The 17,808-nt window shown below is 48.5% G+C and overlaps 1 protein-coding gene across 1 annotated transcript in view; it reads right to left on the bottom strand.

Moving 5' to 3' along the window:
• Positions 1-17,417, bottom strand: part of LOC123724037 (centrosomal protein of 192 kDa) — a 37,782-nt gene extending 20,365 nt beyond the window's left edge. Inside the window, exons 1-13 of the mRNA XM_045713557.1 lie at positions 17,315-17,417; positions 16,965-17,254; positions 16,562-16,691; positions 15,652-15,972; positions 12,850-14,118; positions 11,780-11,906; positions 11,461-11,641; positions 7,977-8,886; positions 6,844-6,992; positions 6,400-6,630; positions 3,098-3,223; positions 275-415; positions 111-174 (exon numbers count right to left, since the gene is read on the bottom strand). Of these exons, the coding sequence (XP_045569513.1) occupies positions 111-174; positions 275-415; positions 3,098-3,223; positions 6,400-6,630; positions 6,844-6,992; positions 7,977-8,886; positions 11,461-11,641; positions 11,780-11,906; positions 12,850-14,118; positions 15,652-15,972; positions 16,562-16,691; positions 16,965-17,254; positions 17,315-17,417 (4,042 nt within the window). The remainder of the gene's footprint in view (positions 1-110; positions 175-274; positions 416-3,097; positions 3,224-6,399; positions 6,631-6,843; positions 6,993-7,976; positions 8,887-11,460; positions 11,642-11,779; positions 11,907-12,849; positions 14,119-15,651; positions 15,973-16,561; positions 16,692-16,964; positions 17,255-17,314) is intronic.
• Positions 17,418-17,808: the final 391 nt, after the last annotated feature.

Below are 17,808 nucleotides of genomic sequence, written 5' to 3'. Positions count from 1 at the left end.
CCCCCGTACCCGAACGGGCCAGGGGGCCCCCGTACCCGAACGGGCCAGGGGGCCCCCGTACCCGAACGGGCCAGGGGGCCCCCGTACCCGAACAGGCCAGGGGGCCATACCTGAACAGGACTGGTACTTCTGTGGAGCGTGGAAGTGAACCCAAACCATGAAGCTCTCTGGATTCTGAAAGACAACACAAAAACAACATCCCAGAAACATCCCTCAGAAACGACTCGACTATTGAAGCCACTGGAGACGACCTGGCGGGTCCAGGTTCACTCACCTCTCCGTAGCTGGCGTGCATCACGTGGTTCATGACGGACGGAGCGGCCAGTGAGGTCAGAGTCCCCGCCTGCAGCAAGCCCTCAGCTGTCATGGCAACGGGACTCTTGGAGAAAGTGAAGCAGCGCCAGGCCGTGGCGTTCTAGAAACACGACGTCACAGAGACCATATCTATCAACGTGTGCTTGTATAAACCAAATATTTTAACAAAAATCAAAGTGCTTTTGAAGTAACAGAAAGATGACATCAGACCTGGAATTTCAGGATTTTTTAGGGGCAAGGCCATTTGGAGGTGCCCAATCTGCCCGGGGCAACGACGCCATCTGCCCGGGGCAACGACGCCATCTGCCCGGGGTACCAAGGACATTTAACCAAAATAGCCAATTAAAGTGATTTGAAAATCCAAAAAAACACTAGCTTTTCTGTTAAAACATAGGTGTATGTAAATGTGTATAGATAATGAATGATCAAAGCGTAGGAGACAGCCTGGCGCACCGAGCCCCGGGAGACAGCCTGGCACACCGAGCCCCGGGCGACAGCCTGGCACACCGGGAGACAGCCTGGCGCACCGAGCCCCGGGAGACAGCCTGGCACACCGAGCCCCGGGAGACAGCCTGGCACACCGGGAGACAGCCTGGCGCGCCGAGCCCCGGGAGACAGCCTGGCGCGCCGAGCCCCGGGAGACAGCCTGGCGCGCCGAGCCCCGGGAGACAGCCTGGCGCACCGGGAGACAGCCTGGCGCACCGAGCCCCGGGAGACAGCCTGGCACACCGAGCCCCGGGAGACAGCCTGGCGCGCCGAGCCCCGGGAGACAGCCTGGCGCACCGAGCCCCGGGAGACAGCCTGGCACACCGAGCCCCGGGAGACAGCCTGGCGCGCCGAGCCCCGGGAGACAGCCTGGCGCACCGAGCCCCGGGAGACAGCCTGGCGCACCGAGCCCCGGGAGACAGCCTGGCTTATTTGTGTTCAAAATAATATATATATTTTTTAATTCAGTGGGTGCGGCTTATATTCAGGTGCGCTCAATAGTCCGGAAATTACGGTAATAAGAACGGCGATAAGTGACAGAGCCGTGTGAGTGAGGCGCTTCGGAGCGCGGCGATTGGCAGCTGGGAATTAGAATTATTATACTCAGCCAAAGGGAACAACGGACACTTCGGCTGAAAGGAAAATACATATTTTTTTTTAGGTAGCATTACGGACGGCCACGCGAGGGGACATCGAGGGCCATGGCTGTTGAAAATGAGGCCTGCATGACAAAGTTCTGCACAACTCAGACAGAAGAGTAATGACCTATACAACATTAGTTATTGTCTGTTGCTGCACTGTACTGCATCGCAATGTACTGCAAAGCATTGTATTGCATAGCATTGTACTGTACTGCATAGTAATGTAGTGCATAGCATTGTATTGTATGGTAATGTAGTGCATAGCATTGTATTGTATGGTAATGTAGTGCATAGCATTGTATTGTATGGTAATGTAGTGCATAGCATTGTATTGTACGGTAATGTAGTGCATAGCATTGTATTGTACGGTAATGTAGTGCATAGCATTGTATTGTATGGTAATGTAGTGCATAGCATTGTATTGTATGGTAATGTAGTGCATAGCATTGTATTGTATGGTAATGTAGTGCATAGCATTGTATTGTATGGTAATGTAGTGCATAGCATTGTATTGTATGGTAATGTAGTGCATAGCATTGTATTGTATGGTAATGTAGTGCATAGCATTGTATTGTATGGTAATGTAGTGCATAGCATTGTATTGTATGGTAATGTAGTGCATAGCATTGTATTGTATGGTAATGTAGTGCATAGCATTGTATTGTATGGTAATGTAGTGCATAGCATTGTATTGTATGGTAATGTAGTGCATAGCATTGTATTGTATGGTAATGTAGTGCATAGCATTGTATGGTAATGTAGTGCATAGCATTGTATGGTAATGTAGTGCATAGCATTGTATGGTATGGTAATGTAGTGCATAGCATTGTATGGTATGGTAATGTAGTGCATAGCATTGTATTGTATGGTAATGTAGTGCATAGCATTGTATTGTATGGTAATGTAGTGCATAGCATTGTATTGTACGGTAATGTAGTGCATAGCATTGTATTGTACGGTAATGTAGTGCATAGCATTGTACGGTAATGTAGTGCATAGCATTGTACGGTAATGTAGTGCATAGCATTGTACGGTAATGTAGTGCATAGCATTGTACGGTAATGTAGTGCATAGCATTGTATTGTACGGTAATGTAGTGCATAGCATTGTATTGTACGGTAATGTAGTGCATAGCATTGTATTGTACGGTAATGTAGTGCATAGCATTGTATTGTACGGTAATGTAGTGCATAGCATTGTATTGTACGGTAATGTAGTGCATAGCATTGTATTGTATGGTAATGTAGTGCATAGCATTGTATTGTATGGTAATGTAGTGCATAGCATTGTATTGTACGGTAATGTAGTGCATAGCATTGTATTGTACGGTAATGTAGTGCATAGCATTGTATTGTATGGTAATGTGGTGCATAGCATTGTATTGTATGGTAATGTAGTGCATAGCATTGTATTGTATGGTAATGTAGTGCATAGCATTGTATTGTATGGTAATGTAGTGCATAGCATTGCATTGCACGGTAATGTAGTGCATAGCATTGTATTGTATGGTAATGTAGTGCATAGCATTGTATTGTATGGTAATGTTGTGCATAGCATTGTATTGTATGGTAATGTAGTGCATAGCATTGTATTGTATGGTAATGTAGTGCATAGCATTGTATTGTATGGTAATGTAGTGCATAGCATTGTCTTACAGCACTGATAACCAGTCGAACAGGAACAGTAGCATGAGTCCTGTTCAGCAGCTTCAGAGGCAGAGCTTTGGCACAGCCACCTGCCAGGTCCCCAAAATCCAGACCGCCACACTTCCCTACATCCACCTGGAGAGGAGAACCCAGAATAGAATGTGTTCCAGTGGAGAACCCACCCAGAATATAATGTGTTCCAGTGGAGAACCCACCCAGAATATAATGTGTTCCAGTGGAGAACCCACCCAGAATATAATGTGTTCCAGTGGAGAACCCACCCAGAATATAATGTGTTCCAGTGGAGAACCCACCCAGAATATAATGTGTTCCAGTGGAGAACCCACCCAGAATATAATGTGTTCCAGTGGAGAACCCACCCAGAATATAATGTGTTCCAGTGGAGAACCCACCCAGAATATAATGTGTTCCAGTGGAGAACCCACCCAGAATATAATGTGTTCCAGTGGAGAACCCACCCAGAATATAATGTGTTCCAGTGGAGAACCCACCCAGAATATAATGTGTTCCAGTGGAGAACCCACCCAGAATATAATGTGTTCCAGTGGAGAACCCACCCAGAATATAATGTGTTCCAGTGGAGAACCCACCCAGAATATAATGTGTTCCAGTGGAGAACCCACCCAGAATATAATGTGTTCCAGTGGAGAACCCACCCAGAATATAATGTGTTCCAGTGGAGAACCCACCCAGAATATAATGTGTTCCAGTGGAGAACCCACCCAGAATATAATGTGTTCCAGTGGAGAACCCACCCAGAATATAATGTGTTCCAGTGGAGAACCCACCCAGAATATAATGTGTTCCAGTGGAGAACCCACCCAGAATATAATGTGTTCCAGTGGAGAACCCACCCAGAATATAATGTGTTCCAGTGGAGAACCCACCCAGAATATAATGTGTTCCAGTGGAGAACCCACCCAGAATATAATGTGTTCCAGTGGAGAACCCACCCAGAATATAATGTGTTCCAGTGGAGAACCCACCCAGAATATAATGTGTTCCAGTGGAGAACCCACCCAGAATATAATGTGTTCCAGTGGAGAACCCACCCAGAATATAATGTGTTCCAGTGGAGAACCCACCCAGAATATAATGTGTTCCAGTGGAGAACCCACCCAGAATATAATGTGTTCCAGTGGAGAACCCACCCAGAATATAATGTGTTCCAGTGGAGAACCCACCCAGAATATAATGTGTTCCAGTGGAGAACCCACCCAGAATATAATGTGTTCCAGTGGAGAACCCACCCAGAATATAATGTGTTCCAGTGGAGAACCCACCCAGAATATAATGTGTTCCAGTGGAGAACCCACCCAGAATATAATGTGTTCCAGTGGAGAACCCACCCAGAATATAATGTGTTCCAGTGGAGAACCCACCCAGAATATAATGTGTTCCAGTGGAGAACCCACCCAGAATATAACGTGTTCCAGTGGAGAACCCACCCAGAATATAACGTGTTCCAGTGGAGAACCCACCCAGAATATAATGTGTTCCAGTGGAGAACCCACCCAGAATATAACGTGTTCCAGTGGAGAACCCACCCAGAATATAACGTGTTCCAGTGGAGAACCCACCCAGAATATAACGTGTTCCAGTGGAGAACCCACCCAGAATATAACGTGTTCCAGTGGAGAACCCACCCAGAATATAACGTGTTCCAGTGGAGAACCCACCCAGAATATAACGTGTTCCAGTGGAGAACCCACCCAGAATATAACGTGTTCCAGTGGAGAACCCACCCAGAATATAACGTGTTCCAGTGGAGAACCCACCCAGAATATAACGTGTTCCAGTGGAGAACCCACCCAGAATATAACGTGTTCCAGTGGAGAACCCACCCAGAATATAACGTGTTCCAGTGGAGAACCCACCCAGAATATAACGTGTTCCAGTGGAGAACCCACCCAGAATATAACGTGTTCCAGTGGAGAACCCACCCAGAATATAATGTGTTCCAGTGGAGAACCCACCCAGAATATAACGTGTTCCAGTGGAGAACCCACCCAGAATATAACGTGTTCCAGTGGAGAACCCACCCAGAATATAACGTGTTCCAGTGGAGAACCCACCCAGAATATAATGTGTTCCAGTGGAGAACCCACCCAGAATATAATGTGTTCCAGTGGAGAACCCACCCAGAATATAATGTGTTCCAGTGGAGAACCCACCCAGAATATAATGTGTTCCAGTGGAGAACCCACCCAGAATATAATGTGTTCCAGTGGAGAACCCACCCAGAATATAATGTGTTCCAGTGGAGAACCCACCCAGAATATAATGTGTTCCAGTGGAGAACCCACCCAGAATATAATGTGTTCCAGTGGAGAACCCACCCAGAATATAATGTGTTCCAGTGGAGAACCCACCCAGAATATAATGTGTTCCAGAGGAGAACCCACCCAGAATATAATCTGTTCCAGTGGAGAACCCACCCAGAATATAATGTGTTCCAGTGGAGAACCCACCCAGAATATAATGTGTTCCAGTGGAGAACCCACCCAGAATATAATGTGTTATCTGTTCCAGTGGAGAACCCACCCAGAATATAATGTGTTCCAGTGGAGAACCCACCCAGAATATAATGTGTTCCAGTGGAGAACCCACCCAGAATATAATGTGTTCCAGTGGAGAACCCACCCAGAATATAATGTGTTCCAGTGGAGAACCCACCCAGAATATAATGTGTTCCAGAGGAGAACCCACCCAGAATATAATCTGTTCCAGTGGAGAACCCACCCAGAATATAATGTGTTATCTGTTCCAGTGGAGAACCCACCCAGAATATAATGTGTTCCAGTGGAGAACCCACCCAGAATATAATGTGTTATCTGTTCCAGTGGAGAACCCACCCAGAATATAATGTGTTCCAGTGGAGAACCCACCCAGAATATAATGTGTTCCAGTGGAGAACCCACCCAGAATATAATGTGTTCCAGTGGAGAACCCACCCAGAATATAATGTGTTCCAGAGGAGAACCCACCCAGAATATAATCTGTTCCAGAGGAGAACCCACCCAGAATATAATCTGTTCTCTATTCCAGAGGGGAAACATCATTGATATCAACCAACTAGAACAGAGACCTTGAGGTTCTACACAACTATTGTTTAAAAACACTGAAATATAAGCAGCGAAACAAACCAAACAGGAAGCATGTAGTAGGTGTACTTCCTGTCCTGACATGGACTCAAAGCTATACTAACGATCGACATTAGTTACACCCACTCCTCACTTGGGATTAAATCTAACAAGCCAACAATTGATCAGCCGCACCCCCCCCCTTACCTCCAGAGCAGGGTTCTCTGCCATGGCGACGAGGACCACCCTCTTGGCGAACACCTCGGCGCGGGAGGCAGCCTGGGCCTCAGCGGAGGCAGGCCAGGACGAGACACTGAGGACAGCCTGGTAAACCCCGGCCTGAGGTGGGATGAACAGCACCTTCTGCTCCTCCGTGCTCTTAGGGCCAATGATAGTCTTGTTCTTCACTATCAGCCACTGGTACGGGAATGAATCAAACTGGGCGGGACAGGAAATGGACATTATGGTTCGACAGCAGTTCCTCGTTCTTCAGAGTGGTTACATTTCCGGGACTATTTATTGGCTCTCAATTTGCTAAAATATTCTCTCAGCATTTTTATTTTTACATTTTTGTTGACACTATTTCAGACCATACAATTCTCTGTAAATCATTGTCCTCTTTACAAATTCATTAGAAACAAAATGACTCACCTTCTCTCCGTCGATGGCCAGGCTGGTGACTGTGATGGAGACCTGCTGCCAGCGCTCGGAGGGGTTGAAGATGCCCAGTGAGGTCTGAGAGGAGATGCCCACACAGCAGGCATGGGGGAACCTCAGCTCCTCAGGGATCACGACCTGGGCTGGAGGATTGGAGAGGGGTCCAGGGTTATCTTAAAGCTGACAAAATTACACGTATTTGTCACTCAAGATTGAGATACACCGTTTCAAACTCTTCCAACTGCAACACACCCTCTTATCTGGAGTGATTCAAGATACCATTCCAGAACTGATTGAAGGCTAACCTGCGGGAAGGCTAACCTGCGGGAAGGCTAACCTGCGGGAAGGCTAACCTGCGGGAAGGCTAACCTGCGGGAAGGCGCTAACCTGCGAGAAGGCGCTAACCTGCGAGAAGGCGCTAACCTGCGAGAAGGCGCTAACCTGCGAGAAGGCGCTAACCTGCGAGAAGGCGCTAACCTGCGAGAAGGCGCTAACCTGCGAGAAGGCGCTAACCTGCGAGAAGGCGCTAACCTGCGAGAAGGCGCTAACCTGCGAGAAGGCGCTAACCTGCGAGAAGGCGCTAACCTGCGAGAAGGCTAACCTGCGAGAAGGCTAACCTGCGAGAAGGCTAACCTGCGAGAAGGCTAACCTGCGAGAAGGCTAACCTGCGAGTTCGGGAAGGCTAACCTGCGAGTTCGGGAAGGCTAACCTGCGAGTTCGGGAAGGCTAACCTGCGAGTTCGGGAAGACTAACCTGCGAGTTCGGGAAGACTAACCTGCGAGTTCGGGAAGACTAACCTGCGAGTTCGGGAAGACTAACCTGCGAGTTCGGGAAGACTAACCTGCGAGTTCGGGAAGACTAACCTGCGAGTTCGGGAAGACTAACCTGCGAGTTCGGGAAGACTAACCTGCGAGTTCGGGAAGACTAACCTGCGAGTTCGGGAAGACTAACCTGCGAGTTCGGGAAGACTAACCTGCGAGTTCGGGAAGACTAACCTGCGAGTTCGGGAAGACTAACCTGCGAGTTCGGGAAGACTAACCTGCGAGTTCGGGAAGACTAACCTGCGAGTTCGGGAAGACTAACCTGCGAGTTCGGGAAGACCAACCTGCGAGTTCAGGAAGACTAACCTGCGAGTTCGGGAAGGCTGCCGTTAGACCACGAGGCTACACAGCGCTGGCTGTAGGGGTTCTCCTCCATCAGTCCTGGGTCCAAGGGTTTGAGGTGGGGGTTAGAGCAGTGGTACAGACCCCCAGGACCTCCTGGTCCACCAGGCCCAGAGACACCCAGACCCCCAGAGCTGTGGAGGTGTCTGACTGAGGGATCAACGTTGGGTCCTAACCGTGAGGACAGAGCGTGACCGTACAGGCCGTTCCCTGCTGCTGCCATGTGGTGGTAGGGAGCAGGCAGAGAGAGACCAGGGTGTAGAGCTCCATCTGAACCCAGGTTCTGCTGTGCCAGCTGGGAGCTGAAGAGGGAGCGCCCCGTCAGGAGGCTGGGGACCCCTGGATGCAGGTCCACCATGGAGCCCTGGGGCTTGAAGCTGGAGATGGGCATGTAGCACAGGTCCTCGGAGGAAGGCAGGCTGAAGCCCGTCCTGGCCCCAGGATAGACCTCACTCCCCTGGGCTGAGACCCCGGACCACTGCTGGTTCCCCTGGCCCCCCATACCGCTGGGCTGCTGGATGTTCAGGTTGCTGGAGTAACCAGAATCCACCTTGGCGAGGTGGTGCGAGTTGGGTTCGGAGTGGCGTTTCTGCTGGTTGTAGTCTCTATTATTCCCACAGTGATAGTTGCACTCACTCTGGCTGCGTGTACAGCCCAGACCTGAACCACTCCGCAAGTCTACCGAGCCACTACGAGGACCGTTAGAGCGGCGAGGAGACTCTGGGCTCTTGGACTGTCTAGGAGGACAGAGGACGTCTGTAGAGCGGTTAGGAGGTAGATCCTGACCTGAAGGATTCTGGGTATCAGCCCCTTCTACTGCAGGGGTGGGACTGGCCCTGATGATAGTGGTGCTCAGAGACATGGTGCCATTACTCTGGGGAAGGGAGAGAGAAGATATCACGCAGTCCATGGGTTATTCCTTCATTTAGTAAAACTCCAGCACATAACATAGCTAGCTGAGTTTTTCCAGGAAGATAACCATCATTCAGCTTAACATTGTGCATCAACAATCAAGACAAAACACCCAAAACTCAAGGTTACTTTACCTCGGTTCTATGATAATACAGCGCCTTCAGAAAAGTATTCACACCCTTTGAGAATTTTTAAAACACAAAATACTTTGTAAATGTCGAAGTGGAAGAAAAATGTGAGCATTTGTAAAACATTTCTGAAAAATGAAACAGTAATATATATGTTTCCTAGATAAGTATTCAACCCCCTGAGTAAATATATTGCCAGTGATTACTGCTGTGAGTGTTTCTGGGTAAATCTAAGAGCGATTACTGCTGTGAGTGTTTCTGGGTAAATCTAAGAGCGATTACTGCTGTGAGTGTTTCTGGGTAAATCTAAGAGCGATTACTGCTGTGAGTGTTTCTGGGTAAATCTAAGAGCGATTACTGCTGTGAGTGTTTCTGGGTAAATCTAAGAGCGATTACTGCTGTGAGTGTTTCTGGGTAAATCTAAGAGCGATTACTGCTGTGAGTGTTTCTGGGTAAATCTAAGAGCGATTACTGCTGGGAGTGTTTCTGGGTAAATCTAAGAGCGATTACTGCTGTGAGTGTTTCTGGGTAAATCTAAGAGCGATTACTGCTGTGAGTGTTTCTGGGTAAATCTAAGAGCGTTCCAACACCTGGATTGTGCAACATTTGCCCCGTTCTTCTTCTTCGTGTTCTGTCAAATTGGTTGTTGATCATTGCTAGACAACCATTTTCAGGTCTTGTCATAAGATTTTTAAGCAGAATTGGGTCAAAACTGTAAACTTGGCACCTCAGGAACATTCACTGTCTTCTTGGTAAGCAACTCCAGTGTAGATTTGGCCTTGTGTTTTAGGTTATTGTCCTGCTGAAAGGTGAATTCATCTCCCAGTGTCTGGTGGAAAGCAGACTGAACCAGGGTTTCCTCTAGGATTTTGCCTGTGCTTAGCTCCATTCCATTTCTTTTTATCCTAAAGAACTCCCCAGTCCTTAACTATGACAAGCATACCCATAACATGATGCAGCCACCACGATGCTTGAAAATATAAAGAGTGGTACTCAGTAATGTGTTGTACTTGAACCAAACATAACTTTTTGTCCAGAATACAAAGTGTTAATTGCTTTGCCACATTTTTTTTGCAGTATTAATTTAGTGCCTCGTTGCAAACAGGATACATGTTTTGGAATATTTGTTATTCTGTACAGGCTTCCTTTTCACAGTCATTTATGTTTGTATTCTTGAGTAACTACAATGTTGTTGATCCATCCTCAGTTATCTCCTATCACAGCCATTAAACTCTGTAACTGTTTTAAAGTCAACATTGGCCTCATGGTGAAATCCCTGAGAGGTTTCCTTCTTCTCCGGCAACTGAGTTAGGAAGGACGCCTCTATCTTTATAGTAACTGGGTGTATTGATATACCATCCAAAGTGTAATTAATGACTTCACCAAGCTCAAAGGGATATTCAATGAATGCTTTTTTTTTTGCCCATTTTTTACTCCTCCCATGCCTCCACTCCTCCCACGCCTCCACGCCTCCCACGCCTCCCACGCCTCCCACGCCTCCCACCCCTCCCACGCCTCCACCCCTCCCACCCCTCCCACGCCTCCCACGCCTCCACGCCTCCCACGCCTCCACGCCTCCCACGCCTCACGCCTCCACTCCTTTCCTTCTTGCCAGCCGGGAAATGTGGTGAGATCTCTCATTATCAGCGAACCAGAGAAAGTGTGTGCTTTCCCCGTGTCTTTCGACAACAGAAACGCTAGCAATTCTACCTCTCCAGGTATGGAAAGCTAGCCAATGGGAACTACGTGTCAGCAGAGTAAGCTTTCCAGCGAGCTAGCAGAGTTAGCTTAAGCCTCACGGCGTGGGGTTAACCAAGTGGCGATGGCTAGCCAAGTTAGCTTAAGCCTCACGGCGTGGGGTTAACCAAGTGGCGATGGCTAGCCAAGTTAGCTTAAGCCTCACGGCGTGGGGTTAACCAAGTGGCGATGGCTAGCCAAGTTAGCTTAAGCCTCACGGCGTGGGGTTAACCAAGTGGCGATGGTTAGCCAAGTTAGCTTACGCCTCACGGCGTGGGGTTAACCAAATCGCGATGGCTAGCCGTGTCACGTTAAGCTACCACCAGAGACAGAAGTAGAAAACATTTTTTCCCCCCCCATTCGGTTAAGTACCGAACACTAATCGACTCCATTGACCTCACGGTTGACCTGTGAACTGTTAAAGCAGGAAGACAGGAATTCAAGTCACACAGAGAGGAGAGAGAGCTTCAGGAACCGTCCTGATCACTTCCGCAAAGAAGAAGAGAGGCCGAGAACGACCAAAAGGGCTGGCCCTCGGTCAGACGACGTGCGATTGAGCTCTTGGTCATTTTGTAAAACAGCCGACAGGAATCCCACTGAGACACGGGAAAAGGAGTATTCGAAAGAGAAGCCCATATATATACGAAGGCCCAATCGGCTGCCTACTATACCTTGTGTCTGTCAGGAGTTGGGATGCCGGTGCTGTCGAGAGCCGTGCCGTCATTCAGAGAGATGTACGTCAGCCTGCTGAGACTGGGACTGGAACAACTCCACTCGGACTGGGACTGTGGAGGAGAGAGATCACTGGGGGGTCTCCTGTCCCCGACACTGGAGGAGGGGGGACACACAGGCCTGTACAGGCAACCAGAGAGAAATACAAGATTTAAGAAGAACTGCAAGTAGAGTTACACAGTAGAGGGCACGACCTGACATCTGATTGATTTAATAACTGATTGATGGTTTGATTGATTGAATAATTGATTGATTTACCCTTCTTGGTTGGGGAAGGAGGTCTGTGAGGGGGAGGAGTGGGTGAGAGGAGAGGTGGAGGGTCTGAAGGTACACTGGCTCTGCTCTGGTCCTCCAGCATGATGCAGAGGAGTACCTGGAGATGCACCTGCAGAGAACAACACATTACTATCCATAACCTGACCAGGATATTAATACATTACTATCCACCACATTAATACAATCTGACCAGAGATCATTACTATCCACCACATTAATACAATCTGACCAGATATCATTACTATCCACCACATTAATACAATCTGACCAGAGATCATTACTATCCACCACATTAATACAATCTGACCAGATATCATTACTATCCACCACATTAATACAATCTGACCAGAGATCATTACTATCCACCACATTAATACAATCTGACCAGATATCATTACTATCCACCACATTAATACAATCTGACCAGAGATCATTACTATCCACCACATTAATACAATCTGACCAGAGATCATTACTATCCACCACATTAATACAATCTGACCAGATATCACATTACTATCCACCACATTAATACAATCTGACCAGAGATCATTACTATCCACCACATTAATACAATCTGACCAGAGATCATTACTATCTACCACATTAATACAATCTAACCAGAGATCACATTACTATCCACCACATTAATACAATCTGACCAGAGATCATTACTATCCACCACATTAATACAATCTGACCAGATATCACATTACTATCCACCACATTAATACAATCTGACCAGATATCACATTACTATCCACCACATTAATACAATCTGACCAGAGATCATTACTATCCACCACATTAATACAATCTAACCAATGAACTAAATCCTTCTTTATCATTGTCTGCAGAACACAAGACCAGGAAATCACCTCAAATAAACTATAATCAACATTGAAAAACCAGATGTCCCAATCCAGCCGGAAGGACCAGGGGAAAAAAAACGGGATTTGAAACTAAACTAAGCTTAAACAAACATGTTTATTTCTCTCTTAAATGAGTTGAAGAATAGCTGAATAATGATGTTGATTGGACCAGAGACTGACCGTCCACCCTGTGTGCAGCAGCAGGCTGGGGGCTGTGACAGGAGGAAGTAAAACCAACATGTCTGGTCGCAGCGCCGAGAGGAGCTTCTCCACCACTCTCCTCCAGGCCACCGGGTTTCTCCTGCTGGGCTGTACTGCTCCCGGTCTTCACCGTGGTCCTCCTGGCTCTCTGGGAGGGCGATGTGATGTCTCTGAGGGACAGCGGCCCTGACTGACCCTTCCTCAGACCAGGGGAGGTCTTAGGACCTGGGGCAGGAGCTGCGGAGCGGTCCTCTATCTTCTGGGCTGGGGTGTTGTTGGGTGTTGGACGGACTACTCCTAGTTCAGCCCCACCACTCTCTGTGCTGCTCCTGCTCAGTACACCAGCTGGTTGGGGCTCACTGTTATTATTCCCTGCAGACTTCCTGTCAGCAGCTGGTTTGGCTGTGGAGGTGGTTGAGGAGAACTGACCAGAGCCCACAGACCTTCTCCCTGGGTTACCAGAGGCTGTAGGGATGGAGCTGAATCTGGGACGAGGGATGGAACTCCTCCTCACATCCGTCTTGTTAGCTGGTCCTGGTCCACTCTGGTCAGAACCTGGATGTAGCCCAGCAGAGACCGGACGGGTCGTAGCAGCAGGGTAACCTTGTGTCAAACCCGCCTTAGCCTCCACGCCAGAGGATGAGGAGATATCTCCCTTGGCGATAGCCTGGTATTCGGTAGCCTGGTGTTGATAACCCGAGCTCTCGTTCTCCACAGTAACAACAAGTGACGCTGCCTGGGACTTCCTGTGGGAGGAGTTGAGGCTGTCGGCCCAGCTGAGGAAGTCAAAGGTGTAGTGGGAGGTGCCTGACTGGTCGCTGTCGCTGCTGGTGGATACCTCCGTCTGTTTCAGGTACTTTTCAATGTCGAAGGCCTCCAGCAGGTCCCCGGCACACTGGCTCCTCTGTAGAGCCTCCAGCAGGTCCCCGGCACACTGGCTCCTCTGTAGAGCCTCCAGCAGGTCCCCGGCACACTGGCTCCTCTGTAGAGCCTCCAGCAGGTCCCCGGCACACTGGCTCCTCTGTAGAGCCTCCAGCAGGTCCCCGGCACACTGGCTCCTCTGTAGAGCCTCCAGCAGGTCCCCGGCACACTGGCTCCTCTGTAGAGCCTCCAGCAGGTCCCCGGCACACTGGCTCCTCTGTAGAGCCTCCAGCAGGTCCCCCCGTTGGTCCAGTTGAACCCGGTTAGGACTGGGCTGGTCCAGTTCAACCCGGTTAGGGCTGGGAGTTTGTTCTTCCAGGACAGAGGCTGGGAATCAGAATCAAAATCTCCTTCAGATTTTTCATGACCTGGTGAAGTGGTGCTGACATCACCTTCCAACAAACACAACAGAATTAACCAGTCTGGGCTAGGGGGCAGTATTTTCACGGCCGGATGAAAAACATACCCAATTTAAACCGGTTACTACTCTTGCCCAGAAACTAGAATATGGATATTATTAGTAGATTTGGATAGAAAACACTTTAAAGTTTCAAACTGTTTGAATGGTGTCTGTGAGTAAAACAGAACTCATATGGCAGGCAAAAACCTGAGAAAAATACAAGCAGGAAATGAAAAATCTGGTACCTGTAGTTTTTTTCCAAGTCATTGCCAATCGAACACACAGTGAGTAAGGGTTCATTTTGCACGTCCTAAGGCTTCCACTAGATGTCAACAGTCTTTAGAAAGTTGTTTGAAGCGTCTATGATGAACAGAGACGGAACGAGAAGGGAAGTTGGTAACCCAGGGAAGGATGTTAGTTCATTGGTGCGCATTCACGGAGAGGAAGCTCTGTTCCAAAACGTTTTTCAAGACACTGGAATGGTCCGGTTGGAATATTACTGAAGTTTCACGTTAAAATGTCCCTAAAGATTGATGCTATACAACGTTTGACATGTTTGAACGAACGTAAATAGATTTTTTTGGGGGGGGGACTTTTTTGTCGTCACAATTTCCTCGCGCATCCTACATTTTGAGTAGCTAACTGAACGCGCAAACATGGAGTTATTTGGACATAAATTATGAACTTTATCGAACAAATCAACATTTGTTGTGGACCTGGGATTCCAGGAAGTGCCTTCTGATGAAGATTATTAAAAGGTAAGTGAATATTTCTTATGCTATTTATGCATTTAGATGACTCCAAAATGACGGGTATCTATAATTGCCTGCTGTTTTTTATGAGCGCAGTACTCAGATTATTGCAAAGTGTGCTTTCCACGTAAAGTTATTTTGAAATCTGTCAATGCGGTTGCATAAAGGAGTAGCCCATCTATAATTCTATATAATTCTATATAATTCTATATAATTCTATAATTCTTAAAATAATTATGTATTTTGTCAACGTTTATGAGGTATATTTTTGTAAATTCACCGGAATTTTGGGGTGGAAAATACATTTTCCGAACATCAAGCGCCAATGTAAAATGCTGTTTTTGGTTAGTGCATAATTTTAGCTGGTTTTGTGCTTTTGGACGGCTACCGTTGCTATGAAAATGCTAAGAAAATAGCTGTGTTGTTCTTTTGCTGTGGTGGTATCCTAACATAATCTAATGTTTTTCTTTCGCTGTAAAGCCTTTTTTGAAATCGGACAACGTGGTTAGATTAACGAGAGTCTTATCTTTAAAACGGTGTAAAATAGTTGATTGTTTGAGAAATTGAAATGATTCGATTTTTTGCCGTTTTTGAATTTCGCGCCATGCTATCTTGTCAAGCAATCCCGGTAGCGGGATGAGAACGGGAAGGAGTCCCGTAGAGGTTATTAAAGAGTAGAATTTCAGCTGTAGTATGAATATGGGATACCTGGGGCTGGACGCGGCAGACCTTTCTGGCGTTGCCTCTGGATCCGACTCCTCTTTGAAAGCTCCATGATCATGGCCGCCAGCTGGGAGGGCTCCGAGGAGATGGAGGCATCTGCGATGGCCGAGGCAATGGTGCTGATAGACAACACGAGGTTAGACTGGTCTGTGCCGCTGCTGGGGCTGGGGTCCAGGCTGCCGGGGGAGGCTGAGGGAAGGGTCTGGCTGGGGGAGAGCAGGGCCTCAGGGAGGGGGAGGCTGAGGGAAGGGTCTGGCTGGGGAGAGCAGGGCCTCAGGGAGAGGGGAGGCTGAGGGAAGGGTCTGGCTGGGGGAGAGCAGGGCCTCAGGGAGGGGGGAGACTGATTCACAAGGCTCTGGCTCTTCATCTCCTGTCGGTGACACCCTGTCTGGAGCTGCCTCCACAGTCTTGTCCAAGTCCTCTACAAAAACAACACATTGGAAGTATCAACCACCACGTGTGATACTCTGATGACTGATTTGGGTTTAAAATGAGGAATAAATATGATGACTGTGATCAAGTATGAAAAATGATGCCAAACCAAGTCAAGATGTACTGGCCGGCCTCACAGTGGGATTCAGGAATAAGTGTCTTACTGGCCGGCCTCACAGTGGGATTCAGGAATAAGTGTCTTACTGGCCGGCCTCACAGTGGGATTCAGGAATAAGTGTCTTACTGGCTGGGCTCACAGTGGGAATCAGGAATAAGTGTCTTACTGACTGGCCTCACAGTGGGAATCAGGAATAAGTGTCTTACTGGCTGGGCTCACAGTGGGAATCAGGAATAAGTGTTTTACTGGCCGGCCTCACAGTGGGAACCAGGAATAAGTGTCTTACTGGCTGGGCTCACAGTGGGAACCAGGAATAAGTGTCGTGGACGTCCAGACGGTACCTACCTGTGTTCATGGTGCGGTCGTGGTCGGTGTCGCTGCGGACCGAGCTGTCCTGAGACAGGAAGTCTGATGGTTGAATCAGAGGAAATGGTTCCCTCTTCTCTGGAGAGGTGATGACGTAACCAAACGACGGCTGGAGAGGAAAGACACAACAACGAACTGGTCAAGTCAGATGGCTGATGGGAAGGGAAAATAAAAACCACAGGCTTAAACCCTCAGCGGTAGTCTGAAACACGGCGTCCCTACTCTCCCTTCGACCCGGCGGGCAGGTTTCCCGGGCCGAGATGAAGGCTCCTATTCCTGAACTAAAAGCACACCCGACCCTACGAGACTACGTGAATAGTGAAAAGAGTAGAACGACGTGCTGCAGAGCGACGTCGACAAGACATGGAACGAGCCCCCATACCCGTTTGACTGTATCGTCCTCCCTGTCGTCCCCTAGACAGCCCAGGGCCTCAGAGCGCTGCTGGAAGAAGGTCCCCAGAGACAGACGGAGGTAACTCTGGTTCCCTCTGTCCAGGTCCTGGGACACCTGGCTGGCCCTCATCAGGATGTGGCTGCTGGCCGGGAGTCTCCAGGACGTGTCGGATAGGAGACCTGGACTGGTGGAGTCCGACGTCATCACCTCCTCCTGCATGAACCGGTTCTCCTTCTCAAACACCTTCTGGTCCTCTATGATCTTCTCTATGGCGTTACCTGGAACACAATAAAAACAGGACGACTCCAGCAACACTGCTGATCTGTCTATGGCGTTACCTGGACATTCTGACGAGGCACAGCGATCATTTGGGACAGCGACATTCTGACGAGGCACAGCGCCATTCTGACGAGGCACAGCGATCATTCGGGACAGCGCCATTCTGACGAGGCACAGCGCCATTCTGACGAGGCACAGCGATCATTCGGGACAGCGCCATTCTGACGAGGCCCAGCGATCATTTGGGACAGCGACATTCTGACGAGGCCCAGCGATCATTAGGGACAGCGGCATTCTGACGAGGCCCAGCGATCATTAGGGACAGCGGCATTCTGACGAGGCCCAGCGATCATTAGGGACAGCGGCATTCTGACGAGGCACAGCGATCATTAGGGACAGCGACATTCTGACGAGGCACAGCGATCATTTGGGACAGCGACATTATATTCTGACGAGGCACAGCGATCATTAGGGACAGCGACATTCTGACGAGGCACAGCGATCATTAGGGACAGCGACATTCTGACGAGGCACAGCGATCATTAGGGACAGC

The sequence above is a fragment of the Salmo salar genome, unplaced genomic scaffold (assembly GCF_905237065.1).
Source record: "Salmo salar unplaced genomic scaffold, Ssal_v3.1, whole genome shotgun sequence".
Lineage (NCBI taxonomy): Eukaryota > Metazoa > Chordata > Actinopteri > Salmoniformes > Salmonidae > Salmo > Salmo salar.
This window is presented reverse-complemented; position numbering and strand designations above follow the sequence as displayed.